Source organism: Anguilla rostrata, chromosome 4 (assembly GCF_018555375.3).
Source record: "Anguilla rostrata isolate EN2019 chromosome 4, ASM1855537v3, whole genome shotgun sequence".
Lineage (NCBI taxonomy): Eukaryota > Metazoa > Chordata > Actinopteri > Anguilliformes > Anguillidae > Anguilla > Anguilla rostrata.
The window spans coordinates 13,753,250-13,775,103 of NC_057936.1; the positions used below are offsets into that span (position 1 = coordinate 13,753,250).

The 21,854-nt window shown below is 40.8% G+C and overlaps 2 protein-coding genes across 8 annotated transcripts in view; both read right to left on the reverse strand.

Annotated features, from left to right (window-relative positions):
* The window catches only part of amph (amphiphysin), a 90,441-nt gene extending 75,101 nt beyond the window's left edge, over nt 1-15,340 (reverse strand). For all 6 annotated transcript variants that reach the window (XM_064330808.1, XM_064330807.1, XM_064330805.1 and 3 more), the window contains exon 1: nt 15,208-15,340. In XM_064330808.1, coding sequence (XP_064186878.1) covers nt 15,208-15,276 — 69 coding nt within the window. In that variant the 5' untranslated portion in view covers nt 15,277-15,340. The remainder of the gene's footprint in view (nt 1-15,207) is intronic.
* Nucleotides 15,341-18,642: 3,302 nt separating this feature from the next.
* Nucleotides 18,643-21,854, reverse strand: part of vps41 (VPS41 subunit of HOPS complex) — a 46,815-nt gene continuing 43,603 nt past the window's right edge. For both annotated transcript variants that reach the window (XM_064330802.1, XM_064330800.1), the window contains exons 27-29: nt 20,176-20,220; nt 19,942-20,021; nt 18,643-19,178 (exon numbers count right to left, since the gene is read on the reverse strand). In XM_064330802.1, the coding sequence (XP_064186872.1) occupies nt 19,098-19,178; nt 19,942-20,021; nt 20,176-20,220 (206 nt within the window). In that variant the 3' untranslated portion in view covers nt 18,643-19,097. The remainder of the gene's footprint in view (nt 19,179-19,941; nt 20,022-20,175; nt 20,221-21,854) is intronic.

Sequence of the window (21,854 nt, forward strand, 5' to 3'; positions counted from 1 at the left end):
TGTGTGTATGTGCGTGTGTGTGAGCCTGTAAGCCTGTGTGTGTTTGTGTGGCAGACACAGAGGGGAATCCAGCCTTGTTTCATCCAATGCTGATGTGAATTGGGTCATGCAAAGCCCTCTGCACATTTCTGCACGATGCAGCCAGCTGTCACTGGATCATTTCTCACATGTTCTAATCGTTAAAAGTCTAAGCCCCGTCTCTGACACACACACACACTCTCCTCTACAGACAGAAAATTCTGTATGGTAGATTATCGGCACCCTGGGGCACTGCGGTTAACAATCACTCTAAATGCAATCTTTAGTCTTGTTCTATAACTCAGAGAATACGATCCTGAGTCGTGTCAAATAATCAACCGCATCATGTTATGTTCCTGACTCCTGAAGGGAATTGGATTGTTACTGTAGCTCATTTAGCATTTTGTAAGACCTTGTAGAATACAATTTAAAAAGCTTCAGAATTACAGTTGAAAATGGGTCACAATGTTTCAGAGCACTCGGTTTACTGTAAATATGTGTCACTCTTAACAACTGCTTCAAAATCTTTAGTCTTGTTCAGGAAATATGACCCTGAATCGTGTCAAATAATCAAATACATTATTTGTTATGTTCTTGCTGGACAATTGGATTGTGGCCTCATTATCCTCATGTTTTAGAGGATTCAGTTTAAATATGTGTCTAAATATTCTTAATGGCATTTATAAGAATTCCTTTCCAAATATGCGTTTACCATAGATACCAAATGACATGGAGGACCTTCTAGACAGCATTACTGTACAATGCATCATGGCTGCCATTCATGTGAGCAGTAATAAGCAAGTATGAGTGTTCATAAATGGCTGTGAGAGTAGCTGTAACATGAAATGCTTAAAGTGCTGCATGTTTACATAAGGCACACCTCTAAGACAAAATAAAAACTGAAAATTCACCAACCAAAGCACTGAGGCATGAATGTCCGTTAAGACATTCAATGACAACCTGCATTGTGTTGTATGAAGAAGTTCACCGTTTGACTAACACTTGCCAACTGCACGTTGAGTGTAATTGAAAAGTACTTCAGTAAAGTAAAAAGAGGCAGATTTGATGTGAATGACCTTCTGACCCCCTGAATGACCAAACTATACTGGGACGAAGGACGAAGCATCCACCAGTGAATCCTGCTAACTGTGAAGGAGGCACATTCATCCAGGCACAACACGGCCCAGGCACATCAAAAGGAAGGATACCTCTCTCAGCTTGTTAGAGTACGAGGCAGACATCACCGGCATTTCTCATATCAGCTATCTGGAATTAGTTTGTCCATGTGAAGGTTGCCAATTTATCTTCCTGGATTTACACCGCAGCAAAGCACTCTGATATTATATTTAAAAAATGCATCTGTAAAAAAGGGCCAAGGCTGTTGACAGAAAATGTGTCACGATGGGGAGTCTAGTCTTCTGGATGTATAAGAGTAGTTTAAGTCGGTCTCATAAACCACAAGTCTGTAATATTACACTGGATAAAAATGTCATGTCGTGCCCAAAGAGTAAAGACGACAAGAATAGTTTGTATCCTTTAAAACAGTAATACTCAGCATATTTAGTTTTCTTTATCGATTTGTAAATGACTGAATTTATATAGCCTTATCGCGCTTAATATCCTCTCATTCCCCAGCAGTGGGTAGGTGTCTTGCTCAGACTTCACACTCAGACGGTTTAACCACCTCGATCCCGAATCGTCTACTTGGCAGCGCACCTTTATTAGCTTGTAGGTGTGTATCAGTAACAAGGATACATAGCTAGCCTCTATAAATTGAAACTCCCCTCATCCTCAGGAAATGATGTTACTGTGGTTAATGGATTCATCTGCCTTGCTGTCATTCACACTCATCTACATTCACTGCATTTCTGGCTGGGGAAAGAAAAAAAAAAGGTTTCTTTATACTAGGCTGTACACTCTCTGTACAACCCACAATGGAAAAGGTAATCATTTCTGGACATTTACCACGCTCAACCAAAAGTATGAGTATACTCCACCAGATAACCACTTTGTCCGAACACTGCATCACATGTACCGAAGGGGTCTTGCATGACGGATAATAATCTCTGTGCAAAATGCGGCCGGTAATGATTCGGCACCATAACCTCTTTCACTAGAAATGAATGATATTGTGCCGGCTACGGTACACAGAGAATTTCTGTACCGAAATCAATAATGGAGAGAAAAAGGCCAAGGGAGACTCATCCACGGCTGACGTGTATCGAAGCACACCGACCAGCTGCAGCACACTGGGGAAGTGATGCTCGCTTTACTCCTTGTTCTTTTCCACAGTTAAGTCCTGTCGCTGCCGGTGACTCATCAATAGCCCCGCTGCTTAGAATGGCACAGCACCACGATGGAAGCTTTTTTTCTAGACTGATTTGCCGGGGAATGGATCGCTGCTCAGCTTTCGATGACAGCAGAACAATAGAGAAAGAGGATGAAGCAGACATCTTGAGGTCAGATATCTGATTGGCCAAATATGGTACATGACCTCAGACTGCAATGATTTCATAAGCTTGAGCTAGAAGGTAATCTGCTGTTATAGATGACTATGGTACAACATTCGTAGCACAAAGATATCTCCTGTGACAGAAATCAGATTAAATGGGAAAAGTCTTGAAAAAGAGTAACAAAAAGAGAGATCATGGCCTTCTCAATAAACGTGCAGTTGTGTATCTCCATTAACGACCATTGAAACTAGTGGAACCTGATGTTTAAGCAAAACGCCAATTCTTTCTCTATAAAAAATGACTCACAGCAAAGACAAATGCATTCTCTCACAGTAGGAAACAATGTAATCACCAGTTAATTATCTATTATCCTAAACTGGATTACTTGTCGATGTATCATGAATATTGATGCAGAACAATGAAAACATTTTATTCTGACATAATCATTCACAAGCATTCAAACCCAAATTTAAATAAAATATTTATAATATGATGCACTTCCTTCAGATGCTTTGGTAACTTGACCTCAACTCACCTAAGCCACTGCCCTCAACATCAGTACGCTCCACTAATAATGCACACAGTGCTGAAGGAGTAGAGCGGGAGCCTTTTTATCTTTATGGAAAATACCTTGTCCTCATTCTCATTCTTCACCCCATACACACACTCAAACCCCCACCTCTGCGAGCAAGACACCGCCTCAATACCATTTCCTGTTGGCATGGAAACAAATACATAAGTAGCAATTCACAAAATTACCTGAATGCCCTTTTCCCGCCCTCTTTTCATTAATAATTTATTGAAGACGTCAACATTTTCCTCTTTGTTTTTCTTGAACACACTACAGTATAACGCTCTGCATTTGACAAATCAGGGCAGTATGCCAAATGTATGACTCTGCAGGCTCGTTTTAAAAATACTAGAATTAAATTACTTACACTGCATCATCTTCAAGGAAACAATTTTAATACAAGAAATGACAAATACTATATTTATGTATCACTGAGATTTGGGGTAATCAGTTCCTTTATACAACTGAAGTCTAATCAGCCTAAGCACACGCTCACAGCACTGTCCTAAACTGTGATCGGCACACACGTAGCGCAAGGTGCAATCTCAGGGGAATGGGAGTACTGCATCTATGAGTAATCACAGCTATCTTTCAGTTAATTTCAGTTCAAAGTCCTGCACAGGTCACATGATTTTGTATAAAAATAAAAAGAATGGGGGTGGGGTAGGTACAGCGAGCTCATCATCATCATTTCAGAATTCATTTCAATGGAGCTTTACAAAGTGGATTAGCGTTTCCAAAGACCTGCCATTAAGAGAACCTAAACTATGAAGCAGAGTCACCACCTGGGTGGCAGGCCTTGCTTCTTCCCTCTCATCTGGGTACAACTTCCTTGACAGCTGAAAGCCAGAATGCAGGATGCACAGTCATAAATATTTTATAAAACCCTGGTAATGCCCATGCTTTGGGTCGGTTAGAGCTGTGAAGGAGAAGAACTGGACAAAATAAAAATAAAAATACAAACACATGGAGAGTATATATGTATCTCCTCCAAATGTTCATTAAACAGGAAATTAGTGGCATAAGGTGTGAAGCTGATGATGAAGTTCACTTGTTACACGTCATAAAGCAGTCATAAATTTAAATGATGTCTCGTCTCCAGTTCCTGCTGGTTGCCAGCACGCTGTTGTATGCCGAGACAATCTGATGAGGATCCGTCTAAATTTGAACAGAATCATTGGAGTGCATGAGCCAAAGCCTAAATGAGGGTTCAAAAACAAGCGGGGGTCAATTTTTCGCCGAGGTTATTCTGAAAACCGCCCTGTCAATTACTTGGACTCGATCTGCCTGACACTAACTCCGGCAGTGGAGCAGTCTCTAATGACAGCTTTGGGGATGTGAGACAGTAACTGATGCTGGCTAGTTACATCTAGAGTTCATGTATGATTGATAAGGCAGTCTGGTTCCTCTAGGCAGAGCATAAAATACCATATATAAAGTCTCTCTCTCTCTCTCTCTCTCTCCCTCTCCCTCTCCCTCTCCCCCTCTTCCCTATCTCTCCCTCTCCCTCTTCCCCCCTCTTCCCTATCTCTCCCCCCTCCTCTCTCTCTATCCCCTCTCTCTCTCTCTCTCACTCGCATGTTGTGCTAAGTCACTGAAAGCAGCCCTCACAATATAGGCCACTGAGATTCAGCCAGGCAGATCAGGTCCCAGTGTCACATCTGGCTAGATAAGCAGATGCTGAGCTCATGTCTGTAGGATGGAGCAACATGAAAATTTGACTTGCTGTTCTGGGGTATGCTATATTCTCAGGAACGGAGCAAGCCGCCTGCTAAAACATAACATAACAGAGTAAATGGATCTATGGTGCAGTCCGTAAACATTTGGACAGTGACACAATTCTTGTTGTTTTGGCTCGGTACTCCAGCGCATTGGATCTGAAGTGAAGCAATATATTATTCCGACTGTGAAACAGACTGTGAGCTTTGATTTTCGGGTATTTATATCCATATCGGGCTATCCATATCCATATATAATTTCAGCCCTTTTCATACACAGTGTTCCAATTCTGGAAGATGCAAACCAACGATAAGCCTCAATAGCAACATTGCCAGGTTAGAGTTTGCTTAAAAGTACATTTTTTGAAAAAAACTTTTTCTGTTCTGGAACAAACTTATGGACAGATGAGATGAGTGTTAACTGGTATCAATGTGATAGAAAGAGAAAAGCGTGGAGAAAGAAAGGAACTGCTTATGATCCAAAGCACCCCCATCTTTAAAACATGGTGGGTGCAGTGTTATGGCTTGGACATGTATGGCTGCCACTGGAATTTACCAAGTACTTACTGTAATAGGACAACTTTATTTAAGATTTTAATCTGCCCAAACACATTTGCTCCCGTAAAATGGGGGGACTATGTATAACAAGGGCTGTAATTCCTACACAGATCACTGGACATGGATGTAAATATCCTTTAAATTCAAGCAGACAGTGTGCACTTTAACTTCATATGCATTGCTTCATTTCAAATCCAATGTGCTGGAATGCACAGCAAAACCAACAAAAGTTGTGTCACTGTCCAAATATTTATGGAGTGCCCTGTATGTTTGCATACTTATGTGTGTTACAGCATAATTGGTTTATAATATCATACACCTGTTCTGCCAGGGTTGCCGGCAGCTTTTCAACAGCACTTAATTAACAGCTTAATAAGGTTAGTGATACAGTACATTGCATTATTCTGTCTCCGAGGACAGCTTTGGACGCTGACCAGCTGGAAGCTTGGAAATGATTTGCTGTGATTCACTTTGGAAATGCGCTTGTTCGGACAGTCTAGGACACGGACACTCAAATCTGGATCTCAAATCCAAATCTGGCCCTGGTTTTCTTTTTCCTCAGGTAATTAATTGAAAAATTTGTGCTACTGGCACAGGCTGTATTCACACCTGACTTCCAGGTAAAAGAAGGGTGGAAAACCAGCAGATCTTGAATCTTAAGGGCCAAGATTTGAGTAACAGGGGTCTAGGAGGTCGAAAAATGTTATCAAAGATATGTTATCAAAAAACATACACACAGCATTATGAGCTAGTTCCTGTAAAGTGATAATTTGGGTAAAACCAGCGTTACAAGTGTAATCGTTTGACAAAACTCAAGTAACCATTCATAATTGTCATTAGCAACCATTGCCAGCTATATAACTTGCAATGAAGTACAAGATTTCTTCTAATTAAGGTTTAATTTCCACAGAAGTGTATTCAAGACACCTCTGTTGGTGGCTTGCTTGCTACATATTAACATAATCCCTTCTACTATTGTGGTTGAGGCTACATTCCTACTGCAGCAAAATTCCTCCTGAATACTTAAGAAGGCAATTCTGTCCAATGGGTGTTTTAGTGGGAAATTCAAGCACACCCTTTAAGACGATAGGCCTGTACCTTTGGGGTTGGGGATGGGGACATATAGCCATTATGGGTACAGATCCCTAAATTCATCCATGCAGTGAATTAAAATGTCAGTCTTTATTTAGAGCAGAAATATGGAGCTCTACATACAAATCCCAGGCCAATGACGACTACTGTGAATTCCCATAAAGACACACTTGGCTCTTCTAAGACGAGCCACCGGTGGCTCAGAACAGCTGGGCAGTATTCTCAGGGGTATAAAAGTGCTGCCTACAGACACACTGAGAAGCACCACATTTCCTAGTTTAGCGTGTGCTCTACAAAAAACAGTACAGGAATAATCAACAAAATTCTAAATGTTTTCGCCACAGTAACCAAATAATTCTCTAATTGTAACCTCGTGGCCTGATAGGAGCCACCGTGTGATCTCAAAATATTTCTAGAGAGTTCCACTAAACTAGGCACACCACAGACCACACACCTTTCTGCTGAGAAATGCATCCACTTGAGGATACTCTATGTAGTAGTTTTCAGCCTGTGCAGATGCACTTCACCTCCTTGTCCAAAGATTCTCAGGATGCTCGCTGTTGTGGTCTCTTAACGTGCATCTTTCCCAGTGTGGGTTGAGAGCACGTGCAATACCGCAAGCAGCCTGCCCTGATGCCGCCTCACACTGAGGCACTGATTAAGGGAGCACAGCAATGCCCTTTTCACCCCACAATGTATTTAACAGCATTGCCTGACCTCAATGCGACCTGGAGGCAGCGACAGAGATAAAATTCAAAGGGCCGGCTTTGCCTGGCTTTTGAAGGGAGACTCTTTAAAGTCTTTAATAAAGGCATATGCAGTACCAGAGGTGCGGGCTTTCGAAAGCAGTTGGCAAATGGGTAAGAATGCATGAAATGAAGATGCACCGGTTGCATATGCAGTGACATTAAAAGAGCCAGAGATTCTCCCAGGCTTTCATCTGATTTACTGAGCCTGGGGTGTTACAAGGGATGGTAGGGATAATGAAAATGCATCTCCAAATCATAAAATTTAAAGCTTGCCAGATTATCTCAGATTTAAAGAGACTAAGAGTCGTCCTTTATACTCTTAAAGAAAACAAAGGCTTCAGTGTGGAAAAACTAAGGAAAAAGCAACATTTAAAAGCCTCTTTTCCTGCGAGTTTCCTCCGAATGTAAATGAGAGTGACTCATCGTGAACTTCTAGCTATGCGCGAAGTTAAAACCATGGTATTTTTCCAGGTCCGGTTTTTCAGAAATCCTCATAAGGTCTCAGTCCTTCCCAACTAACTCAGGAAGGGACTGTTGGTGTTCGATAAGGTGTTCATGTACCCGCACCCATTTCTAATCATAGATATACTTTGTCTATTTGCTGAATACTATATTTCATTCACTGCTTTTTTCTACACTGCATCTAGCTCAACAACAATATATTTAACATAAAAGCTAAGTTACGTACATGAACAAAGCACAAAATCTTTATCCATCAGCCAAAGGCCAGATATAAATGTTCGGTCCATTTGTGTAACAATGACCTATTATGACATACCTGCATACAGTATGCTGTAGAAGCAGTGCTGTAGGTTAGCAAACAGGACAGTTAAACCACTTGAATGACCAGTTGCCGATTGAGTAATAGTGAGTAATAATTCACATTGGCAAGTGATGGCTTGCAGTAGAAAACAATTCCAGTTTTGGCTGCTTTGATGGGCTAGCCCACATCAGAGAAATTCTGTGAACAATGGGCAAAACGTTGATATCAGGCCAACTTGGAAGTGAATTATGTACAGAGGACTAAATATTGGACCGACCATCTCACGGATTGCATACTGGAAAAATAAAAAACACAAAACGGAACATTCAATAACGGGTCTCAAAGGAGTGAAATTTTTTACTGTCAACAGCGACTAGAAGCAGCTTGTCTACACTTGGAAAGTGTGCAATTCGTTACAAATGGAAGAATTTCCTGTGCTTCAACACCACCCAAGTTAATGAATAAGGAGGTGATATCCAATGTTCAGTGTACATTAACGTCCTGCAGTTTTGTAATATGAACAGATGTTGTTATTGACTGGAGACAAATTTAGGCTATCAAGGCTGCAGGGAGAATTCATAATTGGAGGACTTGAGGATTTGTAATGATGTAATCGGCTGAAAAATTAAGGAGCAGAAGCTGAGGTAGAAAAAATTCGAGAAAATGAAAGATAAAAATAACCTGAAGTAGAAGTTTTCGGTGACCGATAGGCTGTGGTCATTGGGCTTATTTCTGCAGGAACTTGAAAACACGTAAGTGAAAGTTCTTTAAAAATTTAGTGTCGGGCAATACTGCTCATGCCCATGCAAATGTAAAAATGGCAGGAGACTGTACTTATGTGTTCCACAACCCTGATGCTGGCTGCAGTGAGCATGCAGTGCAGTGGTGTTTCAAATGTTTCGCCTCATTTAACTGAATTAAACACTAGAGCAACTTTGAAGCACGCACAATAATGCGTTCTGCCAGAAAATGTGCCCTATCTTTCCATACATATATCTTTTTTTGTTTTGTTACTATTCTAGTTGAAGGGCAATAATTGACGAGCCTTTTGATGCGCTGCCATCTTTCCTCCACGCTTACTCGGAACCATATTAGGCCAGGCGATCACATGCCACGAAAATGCCTGATGAAATAACGGGGGGCGCCGCAAATCACTCGCCGCGGTTCGCCTCGCTGAAATCACCTTCAAATTTCAGACGGGCTGAAAGGAGGGATGGAGAGACGGGCCTTCCTTCTGTCAGCCATGGCTCATTTACCCCAAGAACATTTAGGCCTACCTTCTGAAAAAGGCAACCCCTTTCTTGGCCAGAGCAATTAAGCCTCCACTGTGGCACCACTAACAAAGTAAGAGAATACCTGCCAAAGGCCTCATATTCATATATCTAGCTGATGCGGCACATTCAAAATGTAATAATACATCTCACATTTTAGATATATATATATGATTGATTTGTAGTTTGTAATTCACAGTCTCAAAAGAACTCATAACTTCTAATCTTCAGTGTAATACAGCAACTGTATAGAATGCGGTATGGACAGCAGTGTGAAGCAATTGTAGTGAGGACTGTATTAGACTAAACTATATCAATATTAGAAATAATACAGGGAATAACACGCATGTTCAGCCACTTTGCCTACAACCCAGTCACTCTGGTAGGTATAGCATTGTATTACAATTGACATAATTGCGCGTATCAAGTCACTTTTGGGTCTGGGCTATTATCTGGACCATCAAGAGTTGGCATACAGGACAGATCAATACCTCTCAAATATGTTTTCTCAAAGCATAAACCTCTGAGGCATAAACTCATGAGTGGAATTCAAAACATCTCTAACTGGCTCCTACTGACATGAAGTGGAGAGTCACACTGTATCATTTAGTAGTGTGCTCCTCTCACCTCCAAATTGTCAGACTCAATTTAGTTTAAACATATTTCCAGATTTCCTTCTCAAAGTCTGTTGCACTTTCTCAACACACACTTGAATCAAGGATCAAATGGCTATGTAAAACACAGAGATAATCTGACAGTTAGATCTGTATCCCTGGCTAAACATCTGACAATTTCACATGGTTCATCTTTTCTGAGTCTGGACCATAATCACACGATTTTGACATTACATCAGGTCATATGTCAACTACAGAGAAAATAGGCCTACATTTTATCACAAGTAATCTTTCTTTTTTTCAACTTCTGCAGCTTTCCGAAACTTTCTCCAAGAAAGTTGATGAATTGAATGAAAATGAAACTGTAAATAAAAGTAATGATCTTAGGAAACTTCCAACGAATTGCACAGACATCAAAAGGTAAGTTCACAGCCAGGCTGTACCCATTTGCTAGAATGACAGACCACATAAAATAGAGAGTAGTTTTTCCTGGTACAGATGAGATGCTCTCTCTCTCTTTACCCTGAGCACAATGTCCCTGCTGGAAATGCAATCCGGCAGCATCTACCAGCCAATAAAATATTTATACCACAGCGAAGGGGACCAGCACATGACTTTCTCAGAGCCCAGTCAGATCTGCCTGCTAACTAGTGCCTGCTTCACCTTCACCACAGTACACCTGCACTATGCTTCCACACGTTGTTTGAATTACAATGTGAATGACAGCTGTCAAATACGCCAGGGAAGACCTACAGTACTGCGGCTGACTGTGAAAACTGGGATACACTGAAAGCTGCAGTCTGTAGATTTCTCTGGACTAAATACACACACAAACAGAGTAGCATCAACAGTTCATTGCAAACATAAAGCTGGCAATGATGGAAGGTTGCATCTTCAATGCAAATATAAAATGGCACATGCACACATGAAGACCAAATCTTCCCTTAATCCAAATGCTGATTAGAGGTATGGAATCGGAAAGGTTTCAGATCTATTTAATTCCATTTGACAAACATCATATAAAGGGTATTTGCAGAAGCTTATCTTAAATGGCTCCTCAAAAAATGGCTTTTCATAGATACCAATAACACCTTTTGCTGGAGTGGGCTATGTATGCAATATTTAAAGGTGACTTCATCATGCCATCAATATCAATTCATTCGTAATGAGTACCTTGCAAATAGTAATCAGTAGTTCACTGCTCATATATTCTTCAAGAGCAAACACAACAAAATGATGTCTGTGGTCTGCATTCATAAATACAGGCCATGGACTGAGTACATTTAGCAAGCCAGAAGTACTGTATCTATGACTATGTAGGATGCCATTATGATACACAGCAGGTTTTAACATTACTTATTTAAAGGGCCCCATGAAGATGAATCTGTCATGGAATCTCTGACTGTTAAATCTCACAGTGGGTAATGAAATACAGAGGATTTTAATGAGGGAAAAAAGGCTGTTTTTCTACGTGAAGTTACAGGGCTGTTTTCTTCGATAACAGAATTTCATTAATGAACGGAATGTATTAAAGGTAATGGCAAGAAAGGCCATTCTACCTGTCAGCTGCTACCATATCATCCCTTAAGAATCATACAACAAAGTGTGAGGTGAGAAACATCCAAAAAGGTAACCACGGAGGGACGATATGATATTACTCATAGGCATTTTTAACATTTATTTTTGCTTGGTCTCAGAAGGATTTTGTTCAATAATTTGTGAAATTGTTTGTGAACTTGATCTGTTATTGAATCTGATGCTTCTGTCAGTCTAAGCTAAAGAGATCATTTTCTTATCCCTTCACATGACTCGTATGTCTCCAGAGTCATTGGCATCACACGTTTATTTTAATATTTAAGTGAATAGCTTTGTCACCCTTAGTACCTCCCACAAACCCAACCCCTCTCGGCTTTTCTGTGATATGTAAGTTATTCTTTATTGTTCCCTTGATCTCTGTTAGAGATTTGGAGTTATACAATAGGATTTTTTTAATGGAGCTATTAAATAAGTTAAATAAGGAAGTTACTACTGTATGTGCATTGGGTTTGTCAAGGAGAATAAGTATTTTTATTGAGTGGTACCATAGAGGTTATGTTGTTAGCCTTCCAACTAAAACCACACATAGTCAAGTCACAAAGTTGTTTCTACATAGTGGATGTCATCATTGCTTCAACTTCCTGAGCTGCTTTTCAGTTGTAGGTGTGTGCATGGATTTCCATAATAATATTTATTATGTTTAGGGGGAGGGGGGACTTTGTCCCAGCACTTCCAGCTAAAACTAAAACCTTTTTTTGGCGTAATAAATATGCACCCCAATGAAAATATGTAATATACATGGCATACTTACCAAATGCCCTAATTTATTAAATGAGACGATGTTCATCCTGTGTGATATGTGTGACTATAATACATCACAAAACACATTAACAGCATTGGTGTTGTTTTTTTTTATGTCAACCCCCCTCCATTCCCATTCCCATCAAAATCTGCACAACCCAGCCATTGTAAAAACAATTCACAGCAGCTTGCTTCATTGAAGCTATGAATAGCTTCAATAATTGACAAAAATGAAATATAAAGCAAACTACATTTCTGTGAGAGAAAAACAGAAACTCTTCATAACTTTTTTATATACCAATGAAGTACCCTCATAACATTCAAAATCATACTTGAAGGTGTAAGTAATGACTAATTCAAATACTCTTTAAGAAACATGAGCATATTTAATGGGAAGTTTTAAAGGAGTGGTCATTCAAACCCAGGGGGTTTGTCACATTCCATACTGACAACAGTTCAGTTATTGATGTTTGAAGTAGTACTCTGAAACCTGGTTATGATGTTCAGTGGAACAGAACCACATCCATAGAATGAATGAATGAATGCATGAATGAATAAATCATTGCATTTATATAGCACTTTTCCGAATGCTCAAAGTGCTTTAAGAAAACAGATGCACATTCTTCTACAAGAACATCTAGGCACAGTAAAATCATACCATGCATTGGAAAAGGCATGTGACAACCTTGTGAATTATTTTTTGCTGATACCTAAAAACATATTGCCTCAAAACCTGCATACCACGTCAAATCAAAGCATTTGTAAACGTCTAAGCAAAGTACATGCCTGGTATACTGGAGTTTGAAAATCACAAAATGCAGCCACTGTCACAAACCTGCATGCTAATTGATTCGATTAGTTCACTGGGTTTACTGCTTAGCTGCATCCATAATCACGCTGGACACACAGGCAGCAGACATCCAGGCAACCCTATGACTCAATGAGGTGTGGAGAAGAGAGCAGCTGGCCACACACCACATCACAACAACAATGAATGAGACTCCACTCATAAGTGGAGTTATCCAGCAAATATTCAGTTGTATAAATTAATAATGTGCGCAGTGTGCAGACAATAGGCATAGCTTATTTAATATATGCAGTACATGCATAATGAAAACATCTGTCTTAAATGCCATTGTGATGAAAACGCTGTGCGTAATAGGCTATCTCTGTAGTCTATATTTTACAGACCCCGCCCAGTGTGTTCAAGAGATGCTACTGAAACAAATGTTATTGATTGATGTCATTGCTATCGAATCCCTGAATGGTGTAGACGGTGTGGTGTGCGCAAGCGCCTGTGTGTAGTGAGGATTTCTCCAACTCGGGGCTCACGCCCCCACACGCACAGCTTTATCGTGGCGCATAAATACTTGGATGAAAATGTAATTGGGACTTATGAGTCCTTTCCCAGTGAACCGCGTACTTCTCATTCTGGCCCCACTTCCCCATTAGGAAGATGAGCTTGGAAGGGTGGATATTAAAAGAGTTGCAATCCGCGTAGGCGCTCTCGTATCTGAAACAATGCGCTCTGGAGGAACAGCCTATTTTGTTTAACAGCTGGAGGCTTTATTGTTAGGGACTTATTGATTAAGTAATAAAATCATTGACAATACCCACTGCTTTTCTTCAACGAGAATGCCGTACTAGCAACATCAAACGATTGCTCAAAATCACGTTTCTTCTTTAAATCAAAATATGCTTACAACATCAAGTAGGCTAGGTTATTAAACGCCAGACTAATTGCAATAACTGTATGGTGTCGGTGTACTAAATAATAAATTGCTATTATTCAACCTTTTTCCATATGTACAAACTATTAAATCTTACATCTTGGATACGGCGTAAATTATTATATTTAAAAACACAATAAATAGAGTCTAAGCACATCCATACCCTGTATTGCAGGATATGGATGGACACTTCACAAATAAAAAAAACGAGCGGCTTATAACTGCATGTCGCATTACACGAAATAATGATGTGTAGTACAACAACTGCGTGGCAGAGAAATGATCAATGAACTTATTTTACAACTAGAAAATGGCTATAAACCACACTATTTCATGACGATCATCAAGCAGGTTCACAATTTCCTTCATCTTCTCTCGAGTAGTGAGCCAAGTGAGACCGGACTTTGTTAATGCTATAAAGATATATTTTCATACTTAACTCACACTTTAACTTCACTGAAGAATATGTACAGCACAAGTAAAGAAAACGCACACGCGCGCGAGCGAGCGAGCGCACACACGCCCGCACTAACACACGCACATAATTGTATAGGCTACTTCGCTCGGAATTTCAAATAGCTCTTTTTAATGGTGCATGCGAGAGGGAATCCCCCAGGCTTCCCTTCTGCACATAAACGGTTATTTCTGCATTAAAATTGCACCAGGAACATTTATTTATTTGTTAGTTTTGTGTTGGTATTTTTCACTTTTTAAACGAAACGGTGTATTGTGTTATTTTAAATGAGCAAACAATGGTCTCCAACTTAACCACGCAGGAATCTATAGCAATAATGTCTGTGGCATTCTAACGCATCGCATTCATCGGTGCATTAATTGATACAGTCTATCTACTTGGGTAGAATGAAATTTCACCAAAAGCTGAGCAGCATATTAAAGAAATGCGACCAATTATAGTCCTATTTTTTAATTCGGTGTAGACGAAGATCAAACTTCATAAAGTGCGCATGCACGAGGACTGTAAGTTTAGTCTAGAAGGTAATATCATAATGGGACATATAATATTATATTAAACTATCATAGCAGCATATGTTGACAATGTAAAAGTCTCCGAACATAAGCGACTGACGAGATCATTAATTCAAACAGCTATACAGTACTCGAATAATCTGAAAAAAAGTGAAATCGCTTTCAAGTGGACTTCAATTAACTGAATTCGTCCGTGTAGTATTGCTACCCCCATCCCACTGTCGAATTGCACCTGCTCCTCCCGACCTATCCACGCATCCTCCTATTGTGCAAAACAAGACGCAAAATTAAAAAGCAATACGGTTATTCGTATATCGGTATGGCCAATTTTTCCCTAATGCCTTACCTTTTCCTGCGCTCGGCTTAGGCGCTTCTGGACATTTTTGGCAAAGATGCCCGTTTTGATGTCCGCCATGGCTGCTGGTACTCTAGTAAGAAGAGCGCGGCTCCAGGACCTGGTGGAGAAATGATAGGCAAGCAGGAGGGGGAGGAGCGGTCTCTTAAAGTCACAGTTTTTTATTTTATTTTTACATTTTTATTTATTGGAAAGCATCACGGTATACTCTTATGGTATGGGAACAGGGTCATAAGACCATGACCTCAACATTAATTATGGAACCGGAGGAACTCTCTTGTGTCCATCGTTCATTCAGTAGTTACACGGTTACGAACAACGAGGCAGCAACTTAAACATTTGCACAATCCTCCAATTTACCCCTACAGAACCAAACATTAGAGTGACCTGGGGTGGTGGGGTCCAATGTGAGATCTTTTCATGGGGCACAAAATCCCAAGTGGCACTGCCGCATGTAAGGGCCATATTCCTCGCAATGTGAATTATATGAAAACGGGAATAGTTATCGCACGGCAATTGCTGCAACCAGAGAAAGTCTATTCAAACAAGAATCAACATTTCAATCCCTGTGGGCCATTCATACGAGGGTGTTTGAATAAAAAAATAAATAAAAACATTGATCTTTTTGTAGTGTGCAGATTTTATTCCCATTTTCATAGTACTATCTATGTGTTTCATTCATAACTAAGAATGAGTGAAACATTGAATTTATGTAGCACTTTTCCAGATGCTCAAAGTGCTTTCCAGTGATGAGGGGGAAATCACCTCAACCATCACCATTGTAGCACCCACCTGGGTGATGCATGGCAGCCAATTTTTGCATCAGAACACTCACTATACTTCAGCTGAGGTGGAGAGGGAGGGAAAATTATTTAGCCAATTAAATTAGGGCATGATTAGGTGGCAGATTGAGAGAGCCAGGTTGGGAACTTAGCCAGGAGACTGGGGAACCCCCTACTTGTTGCAATGAGTGTCATAGGTTCTGTAATGACCACCGTGAGTTGGGACCTCAGTTTAACATCTCATCCAAAGGATTGCATCTCCCACAGCACAGTGTCCCCATCACTGCACTGGGGCATTGGGTTCCATTTGAGAAAAAGGGGAAAAGCATAACAATGATTCAAAGACATTTCTTAACATTATAATAAAATAGTAATTACAGCTAGCTTGATCTACGGTGGGTCCCTATTCAGAACTGACAGACACAGGATCAACGCCCACCTCCCCTCACTGGATCTGCCTACGTGCCATGTAACCAACTAGTTCTATAACCCCTCCCTCCTCCCCCTCCCCTCTGCGCTCTCACTCTCAACCCCAATTCCTACATTTTAAAGTAAAATAAAATTTGTGAAGTGGGCATTGAGAGGCTGGTGCTACTGTACACTTTAATCTGTTTTTTTTCCCTGGGTCAAAATCTACCATGGAAACAGCAGTGATTAGAGAACATGGGTTTCATATTATGAGAATGAAAAGTGAAAAGACCCAAGTGATATATCCTGTTGATTATGACTGTGCGGAAGACTAATTATCTGCCAGAAGCATGAAAAATACTGCAGACTTGATGGTGGCAGCAGTAACACAACTACCTCTCGTTTATACTTGCATATGTATGAGAGATTTTCACATGTACAACTGAGAACCACAGCGAGAGGCAATCTATAAGACTTAAAACAGAATATTTATATCTATTGATCCAACACTCCACTCCGCTGCCTTGACCCCATTCCTCCCGAGATAAATGACTCAGATAACTGAAAATGCACCTTTAGGGGTAAGCACAAATACCAATGAATGCAAATACATATAAGTTCATGTTTTTGTTTCAGTAGGAACTCCATATGGTGTTTAAAAAAAAAATCTATTTGTACAAAGAAAATTCTTGTTGATATTCAATCAATTATTTATATGGAACAATTTCCAAAATCCCTAGAAGCCTTTCCCTTCACACACTAATGACAACTAAATGAGGGTTTTGGATTAAATTACAGACATTAACATGATATACATTGCAAGAGGCTCCTAATGGCGCAGAACAGAAGAGGAGGTTGACACAGACAGATTCCGCTGAAATTTAAGTGCCAAGTCAAACATCAATCAACCCGAACACACAGGGTCATCAGCAATCTGGCCAACCAACAATCTTCTTCTGATAAATTCATTCATGAAGCCATTTACAAAATACAGTCCAGAGACGTTACAAAGGATAACTTTGAACATTAATGTAAATGCTACCTTTCACTTATTTCTATTACCCCTTTCACACATGAAAGCCGGGTTGACGTGGGATATTGAATGCGGGTTCAATCCGTGTTTGACCAATTCACACCAGAACAATGGTCACAGTTAAGTGCTGGGTCCTAGCTGTTCATACAAGGTCCGTGTCTGCAGGTTAACTTCCACACACTTCACTGCTAAACAGGGTTGTCGCATCTCTTTGCATCATTTTCATCAACCTTGGTGGAGAAAACCCAACACTGATTAGTCTCCCTAGGAAGGCAGATGGCTGAGCAGATGACCCTTCTGGTCTTGCTGGGTGTGTCCCAACAGCCTTTGCACCTGAGGTCAGTCTCTCTAGTGTTCTGATTAGCTGATTAGCCCTCCGGATGCAGAGCTGACAGGAGATATCAGCCAATTACGTAATAGCAACATCCAACAGAAGGATAGCAGGACAGACAGACAGAAGCCCTGAAAGGCTGCCTGTCTGTCCAGTCAGATACATTGGCATAGACTGACATAGCTGTGAACTATACCTAAGTTAGTAACAACCTCTGAACTACAGTTATGTCAACGCAAAGCCATGTTCTGAAAATGTAGAGTGGAACGGTCAATTGTAATATTACTATTCCTGAAGGTGTAGACCGACACTTCCTCTAAAGAAAGGAAGTGGTACAAATGACTATGGGCAGATAGACTCCAGTTGCCGCAGTGTTATACCACTTTATAATTTAGTTTATAGCCAACATTTAGCAGATATGAAATTATATGGAGAGAAGAATCAAATGAAGAAATAACACATAAAAATACACAATTATAACTACAACAGTAAAATGATTCCTTGTGTGTTGCAGAATTTATTTTTCAGGTTTGTCAGTTTATTAGTAGTCTAACGTGGCTATGCTTGAATTGAAGTGAAGTGCGGCTGCTAAAGATATATCCAAAAGTGTCAGGCAGTCCAATTAAGTGGGACGACATACTATTTTGGCACCATCCAAACAACGTGTGGGAAATACTTAGGCAGGTGGTAATGACTGTGACACTGTGGTGCTATCAGCACCTCCCAAATTTAGGAGCACAGACAGAAAAAGTCTTCTTAAAAATCTGCAGTTATTACACAGTTAACTTGCTTTTACTACAGAAAGTGCAAATTTTAACGGTAGTGGGCTCACAAAATGGCCCAACCTTGAAAACATGTAAAATATCTCAAAATAAAGTCAGAGAGAATTTATTTTTGGTGTCAATAATATTATATTCATTTTAATCAGTATGCAGAATTCAGAAAACAAAAGTGTTATATTAATATTTAAAATAATAATAATAATACAGAAAGGCATTACCCTATCCAACTTCAATGTGCTTTAAGAAGCACATCTAATCACGCCTAGATTGAATAGTGGCTTTTATGATAAATGCTTTCAAAACAGTCCTGTATTTCCTATAAGTAATAACTGCAATCTGTTCCACCAATTTACGGACCTCACATCATTATGAAATCACAAGCTTATGCGGAACAAGCCAGCAAAAGTCAAGCACTTTTTGCACAGCAAAGCTAACAAAGGGCATGTGATCACAGCAGCAAGAGGGAACCAGAGCTGAGAGCCAGACATCAGACCTTAAGACACAAATTAACACGTGACAACAGTTGCCATGGAGAACATCTCCAGTTACTTCTTCATCTCCAAGATCCCACTTCCAGGTCCCCTCCGCTTTGCACTGCAGATATTGCAGAACTGGGCTCCTGGGATCTAGGGTAAAAAAATAAAATAGGGAGGACATGCATTGCATAGTGCAGTGTTTTTGGTGTGGTGGGCAGCACTTCACCTGCAGTTACTCCATTATACTGTAATATAAGAAAGAATGTTCTATTTCCTAAATGCTAAACCGACAATTTTCCACCTAAAATAATCCATTCAAGCAAGCAGTGCTGTTGGTTGTTATTCTAAGACTTTAAGGCTACTCCATCAAGCAGGTGACTTGTGTGGTTTCAGATTTCTTCCTGCTAACAACAAATGAGATTCAGCTGAGCAATGGGTTTAATGTCAATTCAACCTGTCCTTTAGAACAAGGGTGTCAAATCTTATCCAAAAAGGGCCGGTCAGTGTGCAGGTGCAGGTTTTTGTTTTAGCTGAGCACTATGACACCTGCTTCTATGTATCAAGTTCATGACTGACAGGTCTGTTTCAGTAGCCGTTTTCAGATAAGACTGGACACCCGTGCTCTAGTAGTTCTGTGCAGACATAATTTGCAAAAGGAACTACATTTTCTCCGAACAATAAAAAAGCCAAGTGAGAAAGAATGAGAAAAGGAAGCAAGACCTCTTTTCATCACAGAAACACAGATTTCCAGAGAGAGAGGGCAAGAGAGAGCGAAAGAGTGAGAATGAGAGAAAGCTCGAGAGAAAGAGAGAGAATCGGCATACAGACTGCACAGTATACATATTTGGCAATATGTACCATGAATTTCATGCCAGTAAAGCACATCGAATTGAGAGAGAGAAGAAAGGCTTACAGTTCCAGGCGAAGGCAGACACTCCTTGTGGAACATGTGTCTGCAGTTGAAAAGCACCACACTGAAAAGCTTGGCCGTGTCTGAAAGAGAAGTGAAAACAGCGAGGGCTATAGCCTTTTCAATCCAAAGAAAGAGCCGTATAAATGATTATTTACGTTCCCTCAGACGTGGCTGCAGGTCCTCAGGTAAAGGCACAGCAGCGCACCCCAGGGAGGGGGCTCAGTGCGAACTTACCTGACGGCAGAATCGGTGCATGGCAGGACTCGCAGATGTTCTCCTCTGCAGGGACACACGAGGACAAACAGGGTCAGGCAGAGTTCAGCTTTCAGCAAGCATTGTTTGTTATGACTGGACGGAAGGGCGCTGGGGTGTTCATAGACTGTGCTTGGGTGACTTTTCAAACACACCCCTCTGTTATCCGGTGTCCTGAAGCCAAAAGCGGGTGACCCGGACCTGGATGTGTGTCAGATGGCATAACACGTCTCCTTTTTGTGAGAAAGTAATTTTTTTTTTGTATGTACAAGAAACCTGAATTTTGCTCTCAGAACACACAGATGATGTTTCTGTTTGAGTATTAGATACTGCAGAGACCGGAAGTATATTGCTTTTTAACAAACCATGCAGGGGCCAATGTCTCATACAACAGACAGACATTCATTTAAACGCGCTGTGTTAAATAAAGAACTACACATTGTGTCTGTTGTAACATGCTTCGGCTCCCGTGGTAGGCTGCGGAATGGAACTTTTCGGTCTAATGTAACTAACATTGGGCTTGTCTCTTCATCAGAGATAATGATTCTCAACCGGTTTCTTTAGACTGACAAACATCACTAAAAGACCTCATAAGACGGGGCTCCTAGGTGGCTGTACCTGTTCAGCGGTGCCCGCTGGATGGGCACCGCGGTCTACTATTGAATCTGGGCTATGCCGGTGCCAACGGTGGATGGCAGCCGTTCAGGATGACACACATTTGGCTGTAGTGTCACTCACGAGGGGGGGTTACCAGTCGGGATGAGAGACTTTCACCGTACGCCAGCACCCATTGGTAGACTGGGCAGCCACAACTCCGCCTGTTAAGAAGCTTACTCCTGCTACCTCTCGTTTGTGCAAGCATGACTTACAGGTTGCGGTGTGATTAGAAGCAGCTGCTGATGTTTCATGTTCCAAACAGTAACTTAAAACAAGCCAAGATTTCCAAGACATAAAGCTAAGATTTTCTCATTACAAGACTGAAACACCTGTTAAGACAGAATTATTTTTTTTGCTGTGCTGAGAGATAAGACTAGGCAGTTAAAGTTGGGGGAAAAATTGGGTAAAAGCATAAAAAAATACAAAAAAGAAACATCACGCGAAACCGATTGAAGCACACTGTCCCGCAGCAGCGGGAGGAAACAGCCGTACTGTGTGACTTTTTAATGAAATCCGCAGGATGTCTCAGAGGGACTTCATAGGCAGGGCGTTCGGCTGTGATAACAGCTGTTCTTGACGCAGATTTTCACGTTGGGGGTGCGTGTAAATGTTCCCTTGGAGACCAGCTCTCTCTCCTGCAACTAAGGGTGAAGCCACACATCCTCCGACGAAAAACGCGCATTTCTCCAGCAATGACATTGCCTCCATCCGTTTTTAATGAGAGGTGATTTGTCGCTTCTGGTACGGAAGGCCAAGAGGGTCAAACATACGTGAAATTGACTTCTGCAATTAAACATGTTGACAACATGAGGAGAGAGTGATGCCAGGTGCATCACCCTGGTGAAGCCACACATCCTCCGACAGGATCCCCCACCTCGCACAATCGGTAGGTTGGGGGAGTAATAAAGTCTTTAAATGGAAGACAATTTACACGTCAGATCTTTAATCTGATTGGTTATCATGCCATGCCCCCCGTCCTTCAGGTCACTTCGCCAGCTTCCTTC